The sequence below is a fragment of the Daldinia decipiens genome (assembly GCF_022478715.1).
Source record: "Daldinia decipiens strain CBS 113046 unplaced genomic scaffold F4813scaffold_3, whole genome shotgun sequence".
Lineage (NCBI taxonomy): Eukaryota > Fungi > Ascomycota > Sordariomycetes > Xylariales > Hypoxylaceae > Daldinia > Daldinia decipiens.
In genome coordinates, this window is record NW_026054546.1 from 425148 (window position 1) to 439087 (window position 13940).

General features: G+C 46.9%; 3 protein-coding genes across 3 annotated transcripts; 2 read left to right on the top strand and 1 right to left on the bottom strand.

The window, feature by feature from the left end:
* The first annotated feature begins 84 nt into the window (after positions 1–84).
* On the top strand, positions 85–3273 carry F4813DRAFT_345237 (uncharacterized protein). The gene is made up of 2 exons (XM_049241746.1): positions 85–2701; positions 2757–3273. Exons 1-2 carry the CDS (start codon positions 331–333, stop codon positions 3116–3118), a joined length of 2733 nt encoding a protein of 910 aa, XP_049103627.1. The 5' UTR covers positions 85–330; the 3' UTR covers positions 3119–3273.
* Positions 3274–5127: 1854 nt separating this feature from the next.
* Positions 5128–6911, bottom strand: F4813DRAFT_345242 (terpenoid synthase). Its single transcript, XM_049241747.1, has 4 exons — positions 6307–6911; positions 5798–6241; positions 5614–5737; positions 5128–5560 (listed from the first exon to the last, which is right to left on the bottom strand). The coding sequence occupies exons 1-4, from the start codon at positions 6639–6641 to the stop codon at positions 5252–5254; spliced, it is 1212 nt and encodes a 403-aa protein (XP_049103628.1). The 5' UTR covers positions 6642–6911; the 3' UTR covers positions 5128–5251.
* Positions 6912–9817: 2906 nt separating this feature from the next.
* Positions 9818–13664, top strand: F4813DRAFT_168140 (uncharacterized protein). The gene is made up of 3 exons (XM_049239155.1): positions 9818–10939; positions 11006–11148; positions 11306–13664. Exons 1-3 carry the CDS (start codon positions 9913–9915, stop codon positions 13472–13474), a joined length of 3339 nt encoding a protein of 1112 aa, XP_049103629.1. The 5' UTR covers positions 9818–9912; the 3' UTR covers positions 13475–13664.
* Positions 13665–13940: the final 276 nt, after the last annotated feature.

Here is a 13940-nt window from a genome sequence, read left to right on the forward strand (position 1 = left end):
CCGACCTGCCGACCCGATTTATATGTCTACATAGGTTAAAAGTCTGATGTAATCCAGGGCTATGGGTCGATAGGTGCTGCAACTCACTGTTAAGCGCACATCATCTTAACCAATCAGAGCTTTTTCTCTACATCACCATGCCATAATTTCCCGAGGTCGCCTCTATTCCAGAAAGCAAAAAGCTATCACCGCTCATCTTTTTACCTTTTTACCCAAATAATCGTTCATTTACAACTACCCCGCGAATTACTACGAGACCCAGGGGATCGATATCTTGCCATCGATTTCGAAGTCGGTAATACTTATGAGTTTACGAATTTAACGAAAGCGATGAGTGGCAATCAAAAAGGCAAGGGCAAAGGCCGCCGCGGACGGAACCGGGAGGAAGAATCCGCACCACCTCCATCTTCCTCCGGAGCCCCGGGTTACATGACCGTCGGCAGCGGTTCCTCACAGTATGCTTCACGGCTACAAACACTTATAGACGACGATTCGGGCTATGGCGGTAGCATCGCAGGAGACGATGCCAGTTCGTCTAGGCGACAGGTCGGCTCTTCTCGAGCTGACCCGTCCTTGTCGGGGGATATGCCGCTTCAACGTCGTTCTTCTAGCAGCCCGGACTCTGAACACCGAAAGGAAGCAGCAGCTATTCACCAGATGTGGTACAACCAGCATCGATCATCTTTAAATCGCGCCATCAGCAAAGTTGTCGATCTCCTCAAAACCCTCCAAGAAACAAATATCGCCTGGCCCGCGCATTATCCTTCAGTCCAGAGAGCGGAAAGGGCTTCTCCCGAACGATCTGCGCCACGTCCAGGAATACACCATACCTCTACTATGGGCCCAGAGCCCTCTTCGCACCGCTCGCGCCCATTGCGACGATCGATGACGGCCACAGAAGACTACGAAACTGCAGAATCTAGTAGGGATGCCGAGAATAAAAACGCAGTAGACTTACCAAGATTGGTTTCGCCACAGATTGCCCAGGAGTTTTCGATCCTAAAGTTGGACCTTAAGTTAGGCGGTTTACATCAGACTGAGCTCGTCCATTCTCTTGAGAAAGGATCTATTGCCGCATTGCTGGATGGAAAGATTAGCTCTACCATCAAGCACTTACAGGTGCTCCGTGAAAGAATCGAGGACACATCGAGCAAGGTTTTGGTAACTGGGGACTTGAATGCCGGAAAGTCTACGTTTTGCAATGCCCTACTGCGCCGAAAGGTTCTCCCGGAAGACCAGCAGCCATGCACGAGCATTTTCTGTGAAGTCTTGGATGCGAGGGAGAACGCTGGAGTTGAGGAGGTCCACGCAGTCCATCAAGATTCGATCTACAATCGACACGACGAATCGACCTATGACGTCTTCCCCCTAAACGACTTAGAGAAGATTGTCCTCGACAATGTTACCTACATGCAATGTAAAGTTTATATCAAGGATGTGCGAACGATTGATGAATCATTGCTCAATAACGGTGTTGTCGACATTGCTTTAATTGATGCGCCGGGTCTCAATTCTGACACGACCAAGACGACGGCTGTATTTGCGCGCCAGGAAGAGATAGATGTGGTTGTCTTCGTTGTATCTGCTGCGAACCATTTCACCCAGTCTGCAAAAGAGTTCATTTGGGCTGCTGCGGCAGAGAAGGCATACATCTTCATGGTCGTCAACGGTTATGACCTCATCAGAGACAAGGAGCGGTGCCAGAAGATGATCTTAGATCAGGTATATGGTCTAAGCCCTCGTACATTTAAAGAGTCCACCGAACTCGTACATTTCGTATCCAGCAATGCTATCCCGGTTTCTTCACCTCCCGGCGGTCCAGACGGAGGAGGCAGCGGTAGCTCGAGTGGAGGTGGTGATGATCCTGGTGATGATCCCAAAGGAAAAGGCAAGGAGAAGGAGAAGGTTCGGGACTTTGAGAAACTGGAACAATCTCTAAGGCGGTTCGTCTTAGAAAAGCGAGCACGATCTAAGCTTGCGCCCGCTAAAACTTACCTTCTCAACATCCTCAACGATGTCAACGTGCTTGCTACTGTCAATTCTGAGATGGCCACATCCGAATTGGAGCGAGTGATGAGCGAATTGGAAGTGATTGAACCTCAGCTAGAAGCTTCAAGGAAAGCAAAAGCTGAGGTGAGTGAGGATGTGGACCAAACCATCGAGGAGACTTGTAAAGATATTTATGACCACACCCGGACCACACTCAACTCAGTCATTGCCCACGCTGGTGATGGCAATTCTGGTGTACCTTATCCAGGTCTATTCCACGTTTTCCAGTACGCCGAAGAGTTGAAGGAAGCAATGCTGTCTCAAATCTCGGAGTCAGTCGCGTCCTGTGAGGAGTACGCACGGACGAAGACAGTTGGCGGCGTAAATATGATCAAACAACTCGGTATCATGCATATCGGCAACGAATATCACGATCTCAACTTCCGCGCTGATGTCATGTTCCGAAGGAGACGTGACGTATTGGCAAAACAAGTCGGCGTACCTACCGAGTTATTGGACTTTGTTGACTGGTCTACACTTATGCAACGGCAAGAGAAGATGGCTGGCACTGGAATGGCCTTAACCGTTGCTACTGCAATTGGTGGACGTTTAGTTGGCGGTATGGGATGGATGGACCACACTCTGAGCGTAGTGAAGATCGTCGGAAATGACAACCTTCGAAGGCTAATTGTCCCTGGCTTAGTTCTAGCAGGTATGTATTACCATGGTGTATTGATACGGAATTAAAGCTAACTCTTATTGTCCAGTCGTTTCAGCTACAGTTTACATTGTTCAGCAAATACCGCATTCACTACCTCACCGCCTGTCCGAAAAGATTTCAGCGCAGCTGACAGCAATCGATTACGTCCATGCAAATAGCAATCGCATCTCGAGTTCAGTGCGCAAGGTACTCCGATTCCCTGCAGACAATCTCCGGGTTGCCTTGACGCGCTCCGTCGAACAACTTGGCAAGCGTCAAGAGGAGACCATGAAGGTGCGCGGCGAAAGCGAGGTAGCTCTCAAGTATTTCGGGAACCTGGTACGTGAGAGTGCCCACCAACGCAGCTTAGTCGAGGAGATAGATCTCGATGCACACCCCCTGCCCTCTACCGGCGTAAGCATTGCTTGAAGCAAGTCATATTTATGTACGTACGGCATGGAATGGCGTTGAGGAGGGTACACTTGAATTATCGGCATGACATCTCGTTTGTTTGAGCTCACGCACTTCCTTCTCTAGTAGTCTTGGTGGAGATGATGGCAGGAAAAAAAAAACCTTCACGAGTGACGTAGAATGGCAAATGGTTTTGTGGCGTCCAGAGTCAGTTGTAGGCTGGACGAGTATATGAACTCTACTCCCCCATTCTTTTTCCTCGATGCATATGTACGTACGTACTAGTTTATACTAAATCATAAGGAAAATCAGAGCTTAGCCGAGTTTAGATCTACGTAGAGCATTAAGATAGCAGCAGCATGAATAATAGCATAGACGGTATAATATTACTTACGATAATATTACTTACGATAATATTACTTACGTCGTAATAGGCACGGTAGCATTCTGTTTCTGTAATATGTAACTGTATCCGGGGAAATTATTGACCACGATTAACAGGGATAAACGTGAGCGAATAGTAAATTGCACTAGTTAATACATAGATAACTATCCTAGCATCATCACAGCATTAACTGAGGGTTATATGACGATCACGCAAATGTTTGCTTTTAAAAGCTACCGAGATTGAGGTCCCACACATAAAGGGCAAACAGCTGAGCTAGCTAGTTCTAGACTATTTAACAGCTGGATATCTTTAGGAAGAGTATACTATTGAAAAATTAAAGTCTTTCTAACATGTTACTAACAACATCTTACCAACAACATTCAACATACTACGTAGTATACATAGCCAAGTAAGAATATCATTTATCAACTAATCATATTGATCTATCTGGATATCCCACTTTACATCTCACGTAACAGCGTAAATACGCATGTAAGTTGGTAAGTTGATTATATCTAGGATTAGCTCGACCAACAGTGGGGAAGGGAGAGAGAAACATGGTTCTGACACGTGTAGAACGGTCTCGTTGTTGGCTAATGATTAACGTACCACCCCTTATGCACGTAGTGTATGAGGTACCTACCTACATGTCTTGGTAACTTGGCGGTTACATTGTGTACATAAGTAGTATAAGTAGTATACGTCGTGAGCCGGCGCACGGGGCGTTAGAAACAATCCGGGCCGGGCCGGGTCATGTTGGGAATCGGAATGCGCCATCGCCAATCGGCAGGAGACACTTGTTGTGCCGCACGAACCCTACGAACCCTCAAGGGTCTTTGTTTCATAGCGGTGACGACAATTCTATAATATTTCCAAATACCACATTACGAGGTACGCAACCACAACGCAAGCAGAATATGTACATGCTCGTGCTTCACAATACTACTAGGTTGGGTACATATGTGCATCAAATCTTAATTTCTCCTTATGTCCGGATGCGCGGATTTGCTTGGGGACTATCCCACATCCGGGACGAGCCGCGTGATATCGACCCGAAGTTCAGGAAAGGTGTCACTGCTACTGCAGCAGCAGCAGCTACATACGCGTGGCGTACACATGCAGGCAAGGAATCCTATGCGTCCTATGTGCTAAAATGTGCTAACATCCTGGCGTGGGATGCCAACACTCAGCTGATAGCCATCCGAAGTGGGTTGTTGTACCCACATGCGGAATGTTCCAGCGCTCCGTCAAGGCACGCGAGGAATGCACATAAAGCTTTACCCGTTGTTGTATCCGAGCCATCCGTCACCTTGTTATGGGGTAATGTATTTGTATTAGAGCTAAGGCGGCGCTTCGTAGTCTGCCTATGTATCAGCTACTATGGTATGATGGGTAAGTAAAACCCCGGTCACAAGTCGCGCGCTAAAAAGTGGCTTGTGTTATTGCTTTTTTATTTATTAGTTAGAATTTAAGGTATACTTATAGTGTATATACAGTAACAGACTAGTACTAATTTAGTATGGTAGCTCATCTAACCTTTTTTGGCGGTACCTGACAGTGTCGTTTTACATACTTTTGCCTGATACCATAGTACTACATATGTATGCATGTAACTTATAGCCTATAGCCTATAGTAGACCTCCTGTATAGGGGTATGTACCTACATACCTATCTATGTACATACATATGGAATATCCAACCCGTACAAATGAGATGCGTAGGCACGTTTTGTACCGTATATAATAAAACTTATGCAGGCTTGCTCAGAGTACTATGCTAAGCGAGCCGTCTTTATGCAAGCAGTCTGCCATTCCATACCGTTTCGACTCCAGACTCCATTGTAACACCCCTGTGATGAAATATCGACACCATTTGATAAAGGCCTGCACGTCCCTGCTTACTTCGGCGTTGTCTGACGCCATCTCGACAAGGGCCTTTGCGGCCTCTTCGAATCCCCTCATAGATTCCCGCAGAGCCGCTTCAATCCCGCTGGTGACTGTGTCTAGAGTCTTCTTTTCGGGACTGCAGTTTTTGTACATGACCGGCACGAGGTTGAACAGCGATGCTTGTGTCTGATGGTTGTTAGCACTTATATGGAGTTTGTATGTTTGCTTGTGGGGCTTACTATTTCTTTTTGTACCGAGTATATGTCGTTGAGAATAAGACACATAACAATCGTCTCCTTCCAGAGCTCCTTCATAGGGTCACACTCCATAATAGACTCGGGAAGTCTTATTTTAAGCATGTGACTAAAAGACGTATTGTAAGCAGGGATTCTTGATGATGCTGGTAAGTTTCTCGTTGCCTACTCTGTAAGTGCAATCTGGGGAGCACAGCCGACAGACCCGGATCGAATCTGGAGGTACTTTTCCACAGTAGGGATAGAGCCTCGCATTCGGTGTCCATGTTCCACACCCACGTTGACCATGAAGTTTTCCAACTCGCGGTAGAATCTTTCTCGTTGTATTCTGTCCGTCGAGTTGCGCAGGCCCCGACCAACATCAGCAAATAAAGCCATGTTGGGGTGTAAAGACTCCTCTTCCTTGATGATTATCTCCTGAGCCCCCCCGCTTTCGTCGAGGGCCAGGAGGCGGTGGACTGTGCTAAGGGATTTCTGGTAGTAGGCTCGGGCGAGTTCCTCGTCGTTAGACACGTCTGTGTCTCCGGCGTCGACCTCGTCGTCCCACACGAAAATCCAGACTGAATAGGCGGTGGCTATCTCAAGCTCGGGCCATTCTGCGTCAGGATACCAACTGTGCGGGAAGACTAAATTAGTCGATTGTTTAACAGAAATATAGGCTGGGATATGCTAGCTTACAGGGACATGAGGCGACCAAAGTCAGCCTTCTTCAAGGCTTTCAACTTTTTCTCGTTGGTGATAATGCGTTCGAGCATCGAGTTCACGAGGCCCTCGAGCCTCTCCGCGTGTGGGTTAGCAGCGAGAGGCCATTCTGAGAAGAGTTTCCATAGGTCAGGGAGGCGAAAGGTCTTTCCATCTAGCTGAGTAGCTAAGGTCAAAGCTTCATCGCGAAGTTCCGAGTGGACTTTAGGCTTGATAGTTTGTGGGGGAGGGTTGCGAGGAAATATAGATAACAACTTGTATTGCAATCGCTCCAGGAGGCGTAATAACTGCGTCTTTGTTTGGGACTTCATCTTGCCTATCTTGTTCTTGTCGTTTAGAGAATTTTTTAGAGGATTTCTAGAGGAGAACAGCTGGTGTTTGTTGAACAGACATATCGCTTTCCTCACGGCTCTCCTCTTCTTATAAGTGAGAGCAGATGTCGGCGTTCCGCTGACTCGGGAATATAGTCTAATCTTCGGCTAAGGATGATAGCAGGTTGGTACAACGCCAACTCAAAGCTAGGGAGCAGTTGTTGCCAATATTGGCAAACATGGACGACGAGAACTACCTTTTAGTACAACCTAATGCAGTGTGATACCTAGAAATAGTAGGAGGGTGTGTCACACTCGAAACAGATTGGTCGAACGAAGCTTAGTTGGCTATAGTTGGGCTATAGAAAAGCCGCGTAGAGGGAGGCTTACACGGGAGGTTATCTACGTAATCGGCTTGTAGGTAAGGGTTATGTATGTTGGCCCACGGTACGTCAGGATGCCAATGTCCGCACTCTCGCCGGCCAGGTTCATGAGCTACCAGATGATCGTCATCAAGTCGTATTTGGCAGCTCACAAAGGGAACGCAATGGGGGATGTAAATGTTCAATACTATGTGGCGTTGTAGAGGGAGGTAGTAGAAAGTCCTAAATTGGGTCTAGAATACGACTAATAACTAGAACCAACTGCAAACAGGTAACGGTTCCGGCGGCTCTACTGGCGTAATGTGACAAGAAAACTGATATTGAACTATTTCATCCCCAGTTTAGGATCTATTAAAACGTGGAAAACGACGGGAACATCCACCTTAGTGGCTCATGTGCTGTTATACCCACAAGGTTCCGAATCCGCTGGATTGTGCTTGGAACGGAAACGCGAAATGCGTCGGAAAATACCAAGACGAACAAATCATCTGATGCTAGAACGGCGGATTATACGGTAGCATAGCTAATACGCCAGTGACTAGTATATCCGATCTAGCACATGTGATATGTCATGGATTCATAGACTCATAGACTCATAGGGTATAATAACAACACACGCAAAAACACAAAAACAAGAAAAAAACCCAAAAAGCACAAATATTTGTGAAGTTGAAAAAAGCTTCAATTAGCGGTGAAGATGAGCAATTGTTGGTTTCACACGGTTTGATAATCTGCAAGAGCCATGAAGGTATCTGATTGGTCAGTTACTATAAAGTTGGAAATTTGTTTGGAAGAACAATTTTAGAATCTCGTGATAATATGAGGAATAATATGAGGATCTTGGGTTAAACCCCAAGCTCTGATCCTCAGATACCCGATTCGGCACCATGTTTGCTTCAGTGATCTTGTAAGCCGACCAGCCTCTAGACCTTCTACATATGTAAGCCGGGCCTACCTTAAACAGGAAAAGAACCTGGACCATCCGTGACTAAAGTTAAATAATAATCGGGGCTGGGATTCTAGCAGGGGCTTTGAGGGGCTCCTCCAGTTCCCGTGATCCACCCCAAAATCTCACGTCGTAGGAGGTCTGGAGTTCTGGAGGTTTGCGTGGGGTGTATTGATTCTTTGAGCGTCAATAACTTTTAGTTACATACATACATACCTAACTAACATACGTATGTAATATGTAGTAGCTTAGCTAGTCTGGTAGTGTGAAGGTGTAAAAAGGTGTGGATCAAGGTATGGGACAATATAGTAGGTATGTACATAACTATAGTTACCCACATTTATAGGGAATTTTCGGCCTGTCAAGATATTTCAGCCAACTAGCGAAACTAGTTCCATTATTTTGCTGCTGTTGGTTTATTTTTTTTTTTTCTTATCGTAAGCGCGGTTGGCGGAGTTAGACGTTAAAGGTCTTAAACCCTAACTACTATGTAATAAATAGGAGGTGAGGTTTAGATTAGGTATTAGGTATTAGGTAAATATGATAGAACCCATACCTAGGTTACATATGTATGTACGATGTACGTGAGACATGACAGTTTTGCTGCAGACCAAGCCGCGGCTTAAAGGTGGCGAATAACACTCGGTAACCAACCAGTTGAAGTTCCGATATCACGGAATGCAGCTCTCTTGCACGACCCGTGATATGTACCTATGTATGTAACCTAGGTTATTCACCCTAATACGAAATGTAGACCGAATTACAAATGTGACCTGTCAAGTAAAGGCGAAAGGTGAGAGAGCCAAGACCCTTCTGTGACACAATCGACGAAATAAATCCATGTATCCACCAACATTACATAGTATACGATAGGCTACCTCGCTACTTCTTACATACATACATAACCTACCTACCTAGGTTAGGTAGGTAGGTACCTATGTATGTAGTATGAGGTAACTAGGTCTAAATAAGTTAGGTTGGGTAGCTTCTTAAGTTCGGTGCAGATAGTGCAACCACAATATGGAAGTATAAACGCGGTTAAATAGGTACCTAAGTACATGGGTATGCAACTAGTTCATGCACCTGCCGCGCTACTTTCCCAGAGGTGTGGAAAGGGAAAAAGACCTTAACCTAAACTGATGGAAGGGGCCTTATGCACGGAATCCTTATGTACCTAAGGTACATACGTTAAGGTACATACATAGGTACCTAACCCTAAGGTAACTATGTACATAACTTACATAATGTTATGTACATGATGCAGATAGATTATGAATAACTATAAATTCTTACTTGCAGCAATGAACCTTGGATAAACCTTACAGGAATACATACAATCCCGGACTTGGTGATCTTAACACTTCCCCCTCCTTGGGTACGGGCAACAAAGAGTAACATGCGACGGATGAAACATGACTTGCAGTATTTTCCCTTGAGAGTGGTGGCAAATCTTTAAACGCAAAATGCTAAACGCAAAGCCACGCAAAAGACACATGGTTGCCAAGAGAGTTATGTCGAGAAGCAGGGCTTCTTACCTAGAACATGGGTTTGGAGACAGGGACACAGGACAGGACCTGGATAGGAAACAGGGGTGTGAGAACGTGTCAGTATCATTTTGCAGCTCCGCAGGCCCACGAATCCCAGTTTGTCTACCTATCTACCTGTCCGTGACCCCTTGCCTGCATGCCTATCCCCAAAGCACGCAGTTTATTAGCCCACGGCTCCAACGGCAGCCTTCCGGTAGCTATTGAATGGACTCGGCACGGGTCGTTGTTATATGCCCTAGACCCTATGTAGGCCAATGTCCACGACTAAAAGCCCACCCCGTCTGACATCGCGCAAACTTCACTCACTTAATTTGCTTTTCTTCTATTATTTACGTCAATCCTTTCTTGACGATGTTTAGGATGTTTAGAGGAGGGGGAGATACCGTCGACGAACAATGAATAGGATCAAGGAAGCTCTGGCTAGAATAGCTCGTGCCGCTCGTGGATCGCGCGACCCGGCTTCTTCTTCAAGCTTACGCCTAGACCGCGTAGGCCGATCGAGTAGCTCGACACTCGACTCTCGGGAAAAGGTCCTGGTACGCCCAGATGGCCGAGGTCCTCTTATCCTCTTTGACGGCACCCAACACGGCGACGACGGCGTCGATATCGTTTTCGTCCATGGACTCTACGGCCAACGCAGCGGGACCTGGACAAAAGCCGGTGTCTGCTTTCCTCGCGACTTTCTCGGGCAGGATATCCCGGGTGTTAGAATTATTGTATGGGGATGGGTCGGAGCCTTGGGTACCAGCGGTACATTTTCCGAGCAAGCAGAAAGCCTGCTAGCAGATATTGCTCGTATGCGTACTAGGACCAAACGTCCTATCATCTTTGTAGGCCATGGCATTGGCGGTCTTGTTATCAAAGAGGCCCTGGTCACGGCGGCGATGTCACGGATATACGGCGCACACGTCGAGCTGGGCAACGTGTACCCTAAGACTATTGGGTGCGTCTTCTTAGGTACACCTCACGTAAGGGGTGGAAAGCGTTCCCTAGGTGAATGCATTGCTACAACTGCTCTGTTATCACCGACTCCGCCGACGCCTCAGCTCCTGAAAGCTTTCAAGGAAAGCGATAAAGCCTTCGAGAACCTTCACAGCACATTTCTTATGATTTCGAGAGACATAAGAATTATATGTGCTCGAGAAAAGTTGCCAACGACCATAACAGCCTCGGCTGATCTCGTAAAGGATGCTGATGGAATGGAATTGGGAAGGGGGACGATCCAGATGATAGTCCCAAGGGACTGCGCGACCTACGATGGCTTCAACGTATCAAAGCTCGACGTAATGGTAACCCACCAGGACCTCGCAAGATGTAAGAGCAGAGACGACCCAGGATATGCGCAGATTGTTCAGTATCTCGTCAAAGCAGCAACTGCTCTATCACCCGCCGAAGTCGAGGCGAGAGAACCCCGAAATCAAGGTACGTAATACCCGGCGTTTCTGCCTTTTATACGTAATTCCTTCGTTGCTAACTCTTAGGGTTTAGAAATCCTTAATGCTCTTTACTTCGACACTATGAATGAACGCGAGTCCCGAATAGACCCAGTCTATGGCGATACGTGTGACTGGATCTTGGATCCTAACCAATCTCCCCTCCCTAAATTCCTCGGATCTAGTGATACCGTCCTAGTAAGTGCCTTAATTTCATTGTTGTCTATTTGCTGTTTGTTTAGGATCATATAGTCCTCAGCTGTGGCTATCTGATACCAGGGCTAAGACAACTTGCCAAGTTATTTCTTTTTCCTCTAGTACTTTTTTGCAGCACTGATTAACTCTTGTTGTGTAGTGGATTAGTGGCACAGCTGGATCTGGAAAATCGACGCTGATGAGGCACCTATGGCGATCCGAACAGTTGAAAGAGCAACTCCTCGACGGCGACTGGGGGAACGGGGGTGATTTAAGCATGGCTTGTTTTTTCATGTTCGAAGGTGGTGGTCCGATCCAGAAATCCTACGAAGGCTTTCAACGCAGCATTTTATACCAAATCCTATCAGCAAGACGTGATCTCATTAGAGTCGCCTTTCCTAGCTTTTTCGATGGCCCTTGGCCACCTCCAGTATTATTCACCAGCAACCGCAATCTTAACCAAGCATTCTACTCTATCTTCGCCCAGATGTCTGACAACATACGCCTCTTCATTTTCATGGACGGGCTTGACGAATACCGTATTATAGATCGGAAGGATCAATATGAGCCAAACGAGCTTGACGTCACTTACAAGAACACGGGAGATGAATTTTGGGGCCAGAGCAAATGGGCTATGGATTCTCACGTAGAGATCTCGAAACTCGTCAACAGCATGAGCAACAAGGACAACATTAAATTCATCATCACCTCACGTGAACTAACAGTGTTTGAGGAAGCTTTTGCTGACTTCCCAAGAATCAAACTCCAAGATCACACAGAACGGTCCATTACGCAATATGTGGCAGGCCGACTTGAAGATGAGGCTCCTGGGTTACCAGATACCAACAATCTCTGTATGGAGATAGCCCAGAAAAGTCATGGCGATATACTATGGGCTAGGCTAGCGATTGATATGGTAGTCGGTTGCAGTTTGCGCAGTTTAAGGGGCATGTTGAACTCTTTACCGTCGCACCTCGGAGGGCCTGACGGCCTGTACATGCGTATGCTGCAAAACCTAAGCCACGAACATCAGCATAGCGCATCTAGGATTTTTCATATTGTCCTCAGAGCACAGCAGCCGCTGAGCTTAATTACACTCGCATTTGCTGAAGAAGGCTATCTGCACCCTGGCACGGGCGAGCTGAGGATGGTTTACGATAACCAGCGTCCTTACGACAATGATGCCGTCGAAAGTCTAGCCGATGAAATGCAGAGCCGGCTACAAACCTGTTGTGTCGGCCTTCTAGTTGCCGAGACGGGGGTATCCACTAACTCTAACACCGTAGAAACGGGGAAACGAGTCGTCTTTTCTGATCAGACAGCTAAAGAATGGGTACGGCGCAAGGACATATGGCAGAAACTCCCTGGTGTTAAACCCGTCGATGATATAGAGCTGGACTTCTCACTACTTAGTGGATTTGCGAGGCACATCAAGGTTTTTGGAGTTACGCAATCTCCGGTATTGGCATGGCCAAGCTGGCGAGTCCGGCCTGATGCGTGGCTATTGGTTTCGAACGTGATGCGGTATGCTGAGAGGATTGACAGCAAGATTGATGATCTACAGAAATATTGCGAGCTGTTGGACGAGGTAGATAGTACATGCCAACAGATCTGGGTCGCGTCTCTGAAGAGTCACAAACCTCTCCACGAGGATCCCGATTGGTACGAGAGTCGGCTCCCAAGTCTTCTCAAGAAACACTGGTCCAGTTACGAACCAATGGATATTGGCAAGCCACCTAAGCGGAAAGACTTCCTAACGCTCGCCGTCCAGGCTAGTCTGGTCCGATACGTCGATACAAAACTAAATAAACTAAGTGGCGAAGCGAAAAGGAAGAAGGCCCAGGAACTTCTGCCTTTTGTCGTCAGCCCCAAGGCTGATGGCATCAGCGCTTGTGCCGCTCTCAGTGGAGATTACTCAGAGTTCCACCACGATATGCCAGACTCCCGCTTGCTAGATATTCTGTTCGAAGCAGGAGCATCCGCACGCGATGACGAGAGGCTGTGGACAAAGGCATTGAAAGCAGGGCGGAATTACTTCTCAAGAGGCAGCGTTACGATGACGCACTTGCTGGAGACATCATCGAGCGCGAGGCTTATGGAGAATCGCGAGAGGTGGGTTGCCGCCATCAAGGCGTTACTACAGCACGGCGCGGATCCCAATACCGATATCCAAGTTACAACCGGAGAAGGAGAAAACCAGTCCACGACAACAGTAGCAGCCGTGGACCTAATACGGGATACGCTAGAGGGAGAGCCTGAATATGCCGTCGAGCTTGTCGAGATGGAAGTACTAATGGGTAGGAGAGGGAGCGTTGGCCTTGCGAGATGAGATTGACGATGACATGTGATGAAGTGCTTCTAGCTCGGGAAACTAGGGAGGTGGGGGGGGGGACATAAGGTTGGGATGGTGTGCAGAGGAAGGAAAAGTTTTGGAGGTAACAAGGAGACTCCAGATTGACTAAAGTGGTTCACGAGTCTATATAACGTATCACGACTAACTAACAGTATCCGTTGGCTTGTTCGGCGGAGACTCGATTAACTAGCTGTACTGCTCGCCGCATATATATAACAACATATATAACATTAAAGCAGAACGATAGAGAGTATCACTCGAAATCGGCATATACCAAGACTTGATGGAGGGTCATAAATAGAGTGGCGTGTCGGGAAACCATAGAATTGATATTGTGCGCATTCTTTTGTAGATAGTCAGATATTAATATCATAGTTTTTATTCAGTCTGGATTTCGAAAGCAATGTTTGCCTTGCCCTTGAGAGATTAAATAAACCTTGAC

What these genes read in the sequence shown, in the direction of transcription:
- F4813DRAFT_168140 (XM_049239155.1), top strand. Translation starts at nt 9,913, where the DNA reads ATGAATAGGATCAAGGAAGCTCTGGCTAGAATAGCTCGTGCCGCTCGT. An exon ending in GAGAGAACCCCGAAATCAAG is followed by an intron (nt 10,940 to 11,005) that starts GTACGTAATACC and finishes CTTAGGGTTTAG; the next exon opens with AAATCCTTAATGCTCTTTAC. An exon ending in GATCTAGTGATACCGTCCTA is followed by an intron (nt 11,149 to 11,305) that starts GTAAGTGCCTTA and finishes CTTGTTGTGTAG; the next exon opens with TGGATTAGTGGCACAGCTGG.
- F4813DRAFT_345237 (XM_049241746.1), top strand. Translation starts at nt 331, where the DNA reads ATGAGTGGCAATCAAAAAGGCAAGGGCAAAGGCCGCCGCGGACGGAAC. An exon ending in CCCTGGCTTAGTTCTAGCAG is followed by an intron (nt 2,702 to 2,756) that starts GTATGTATTACC and finishes CTTATTGTCCAG; the next exon opens with TCGTTTCAGCTACAGTTTAC.
- F4813DRAFT_345242 (XM_049241747.1), bottom strand. Translation starts at nt 6,641, where the DNA reads ATGAAGTCCCAAACAAAGACGCAGTTATTACGCCTCCTGGAGCGATTG. An exon ending in CCCCAGATTGCACTTACAGA is followed by an intron (nt 5,738 to 5,797) that starts GTAGGCAACGAG and finishes TACGTCTTTTAG; the next exon opens with TCACATGCTTAAAATAAGAC. An exon ending in ACTCGGTACAAAAAGAAATA is followed by an intron (nt 5,561 to 5,613) that starts GTAAGCCCCACA and finishes AACAACCATCAG; the next exon opens with ACACAAGCATCGCTGTTCAA.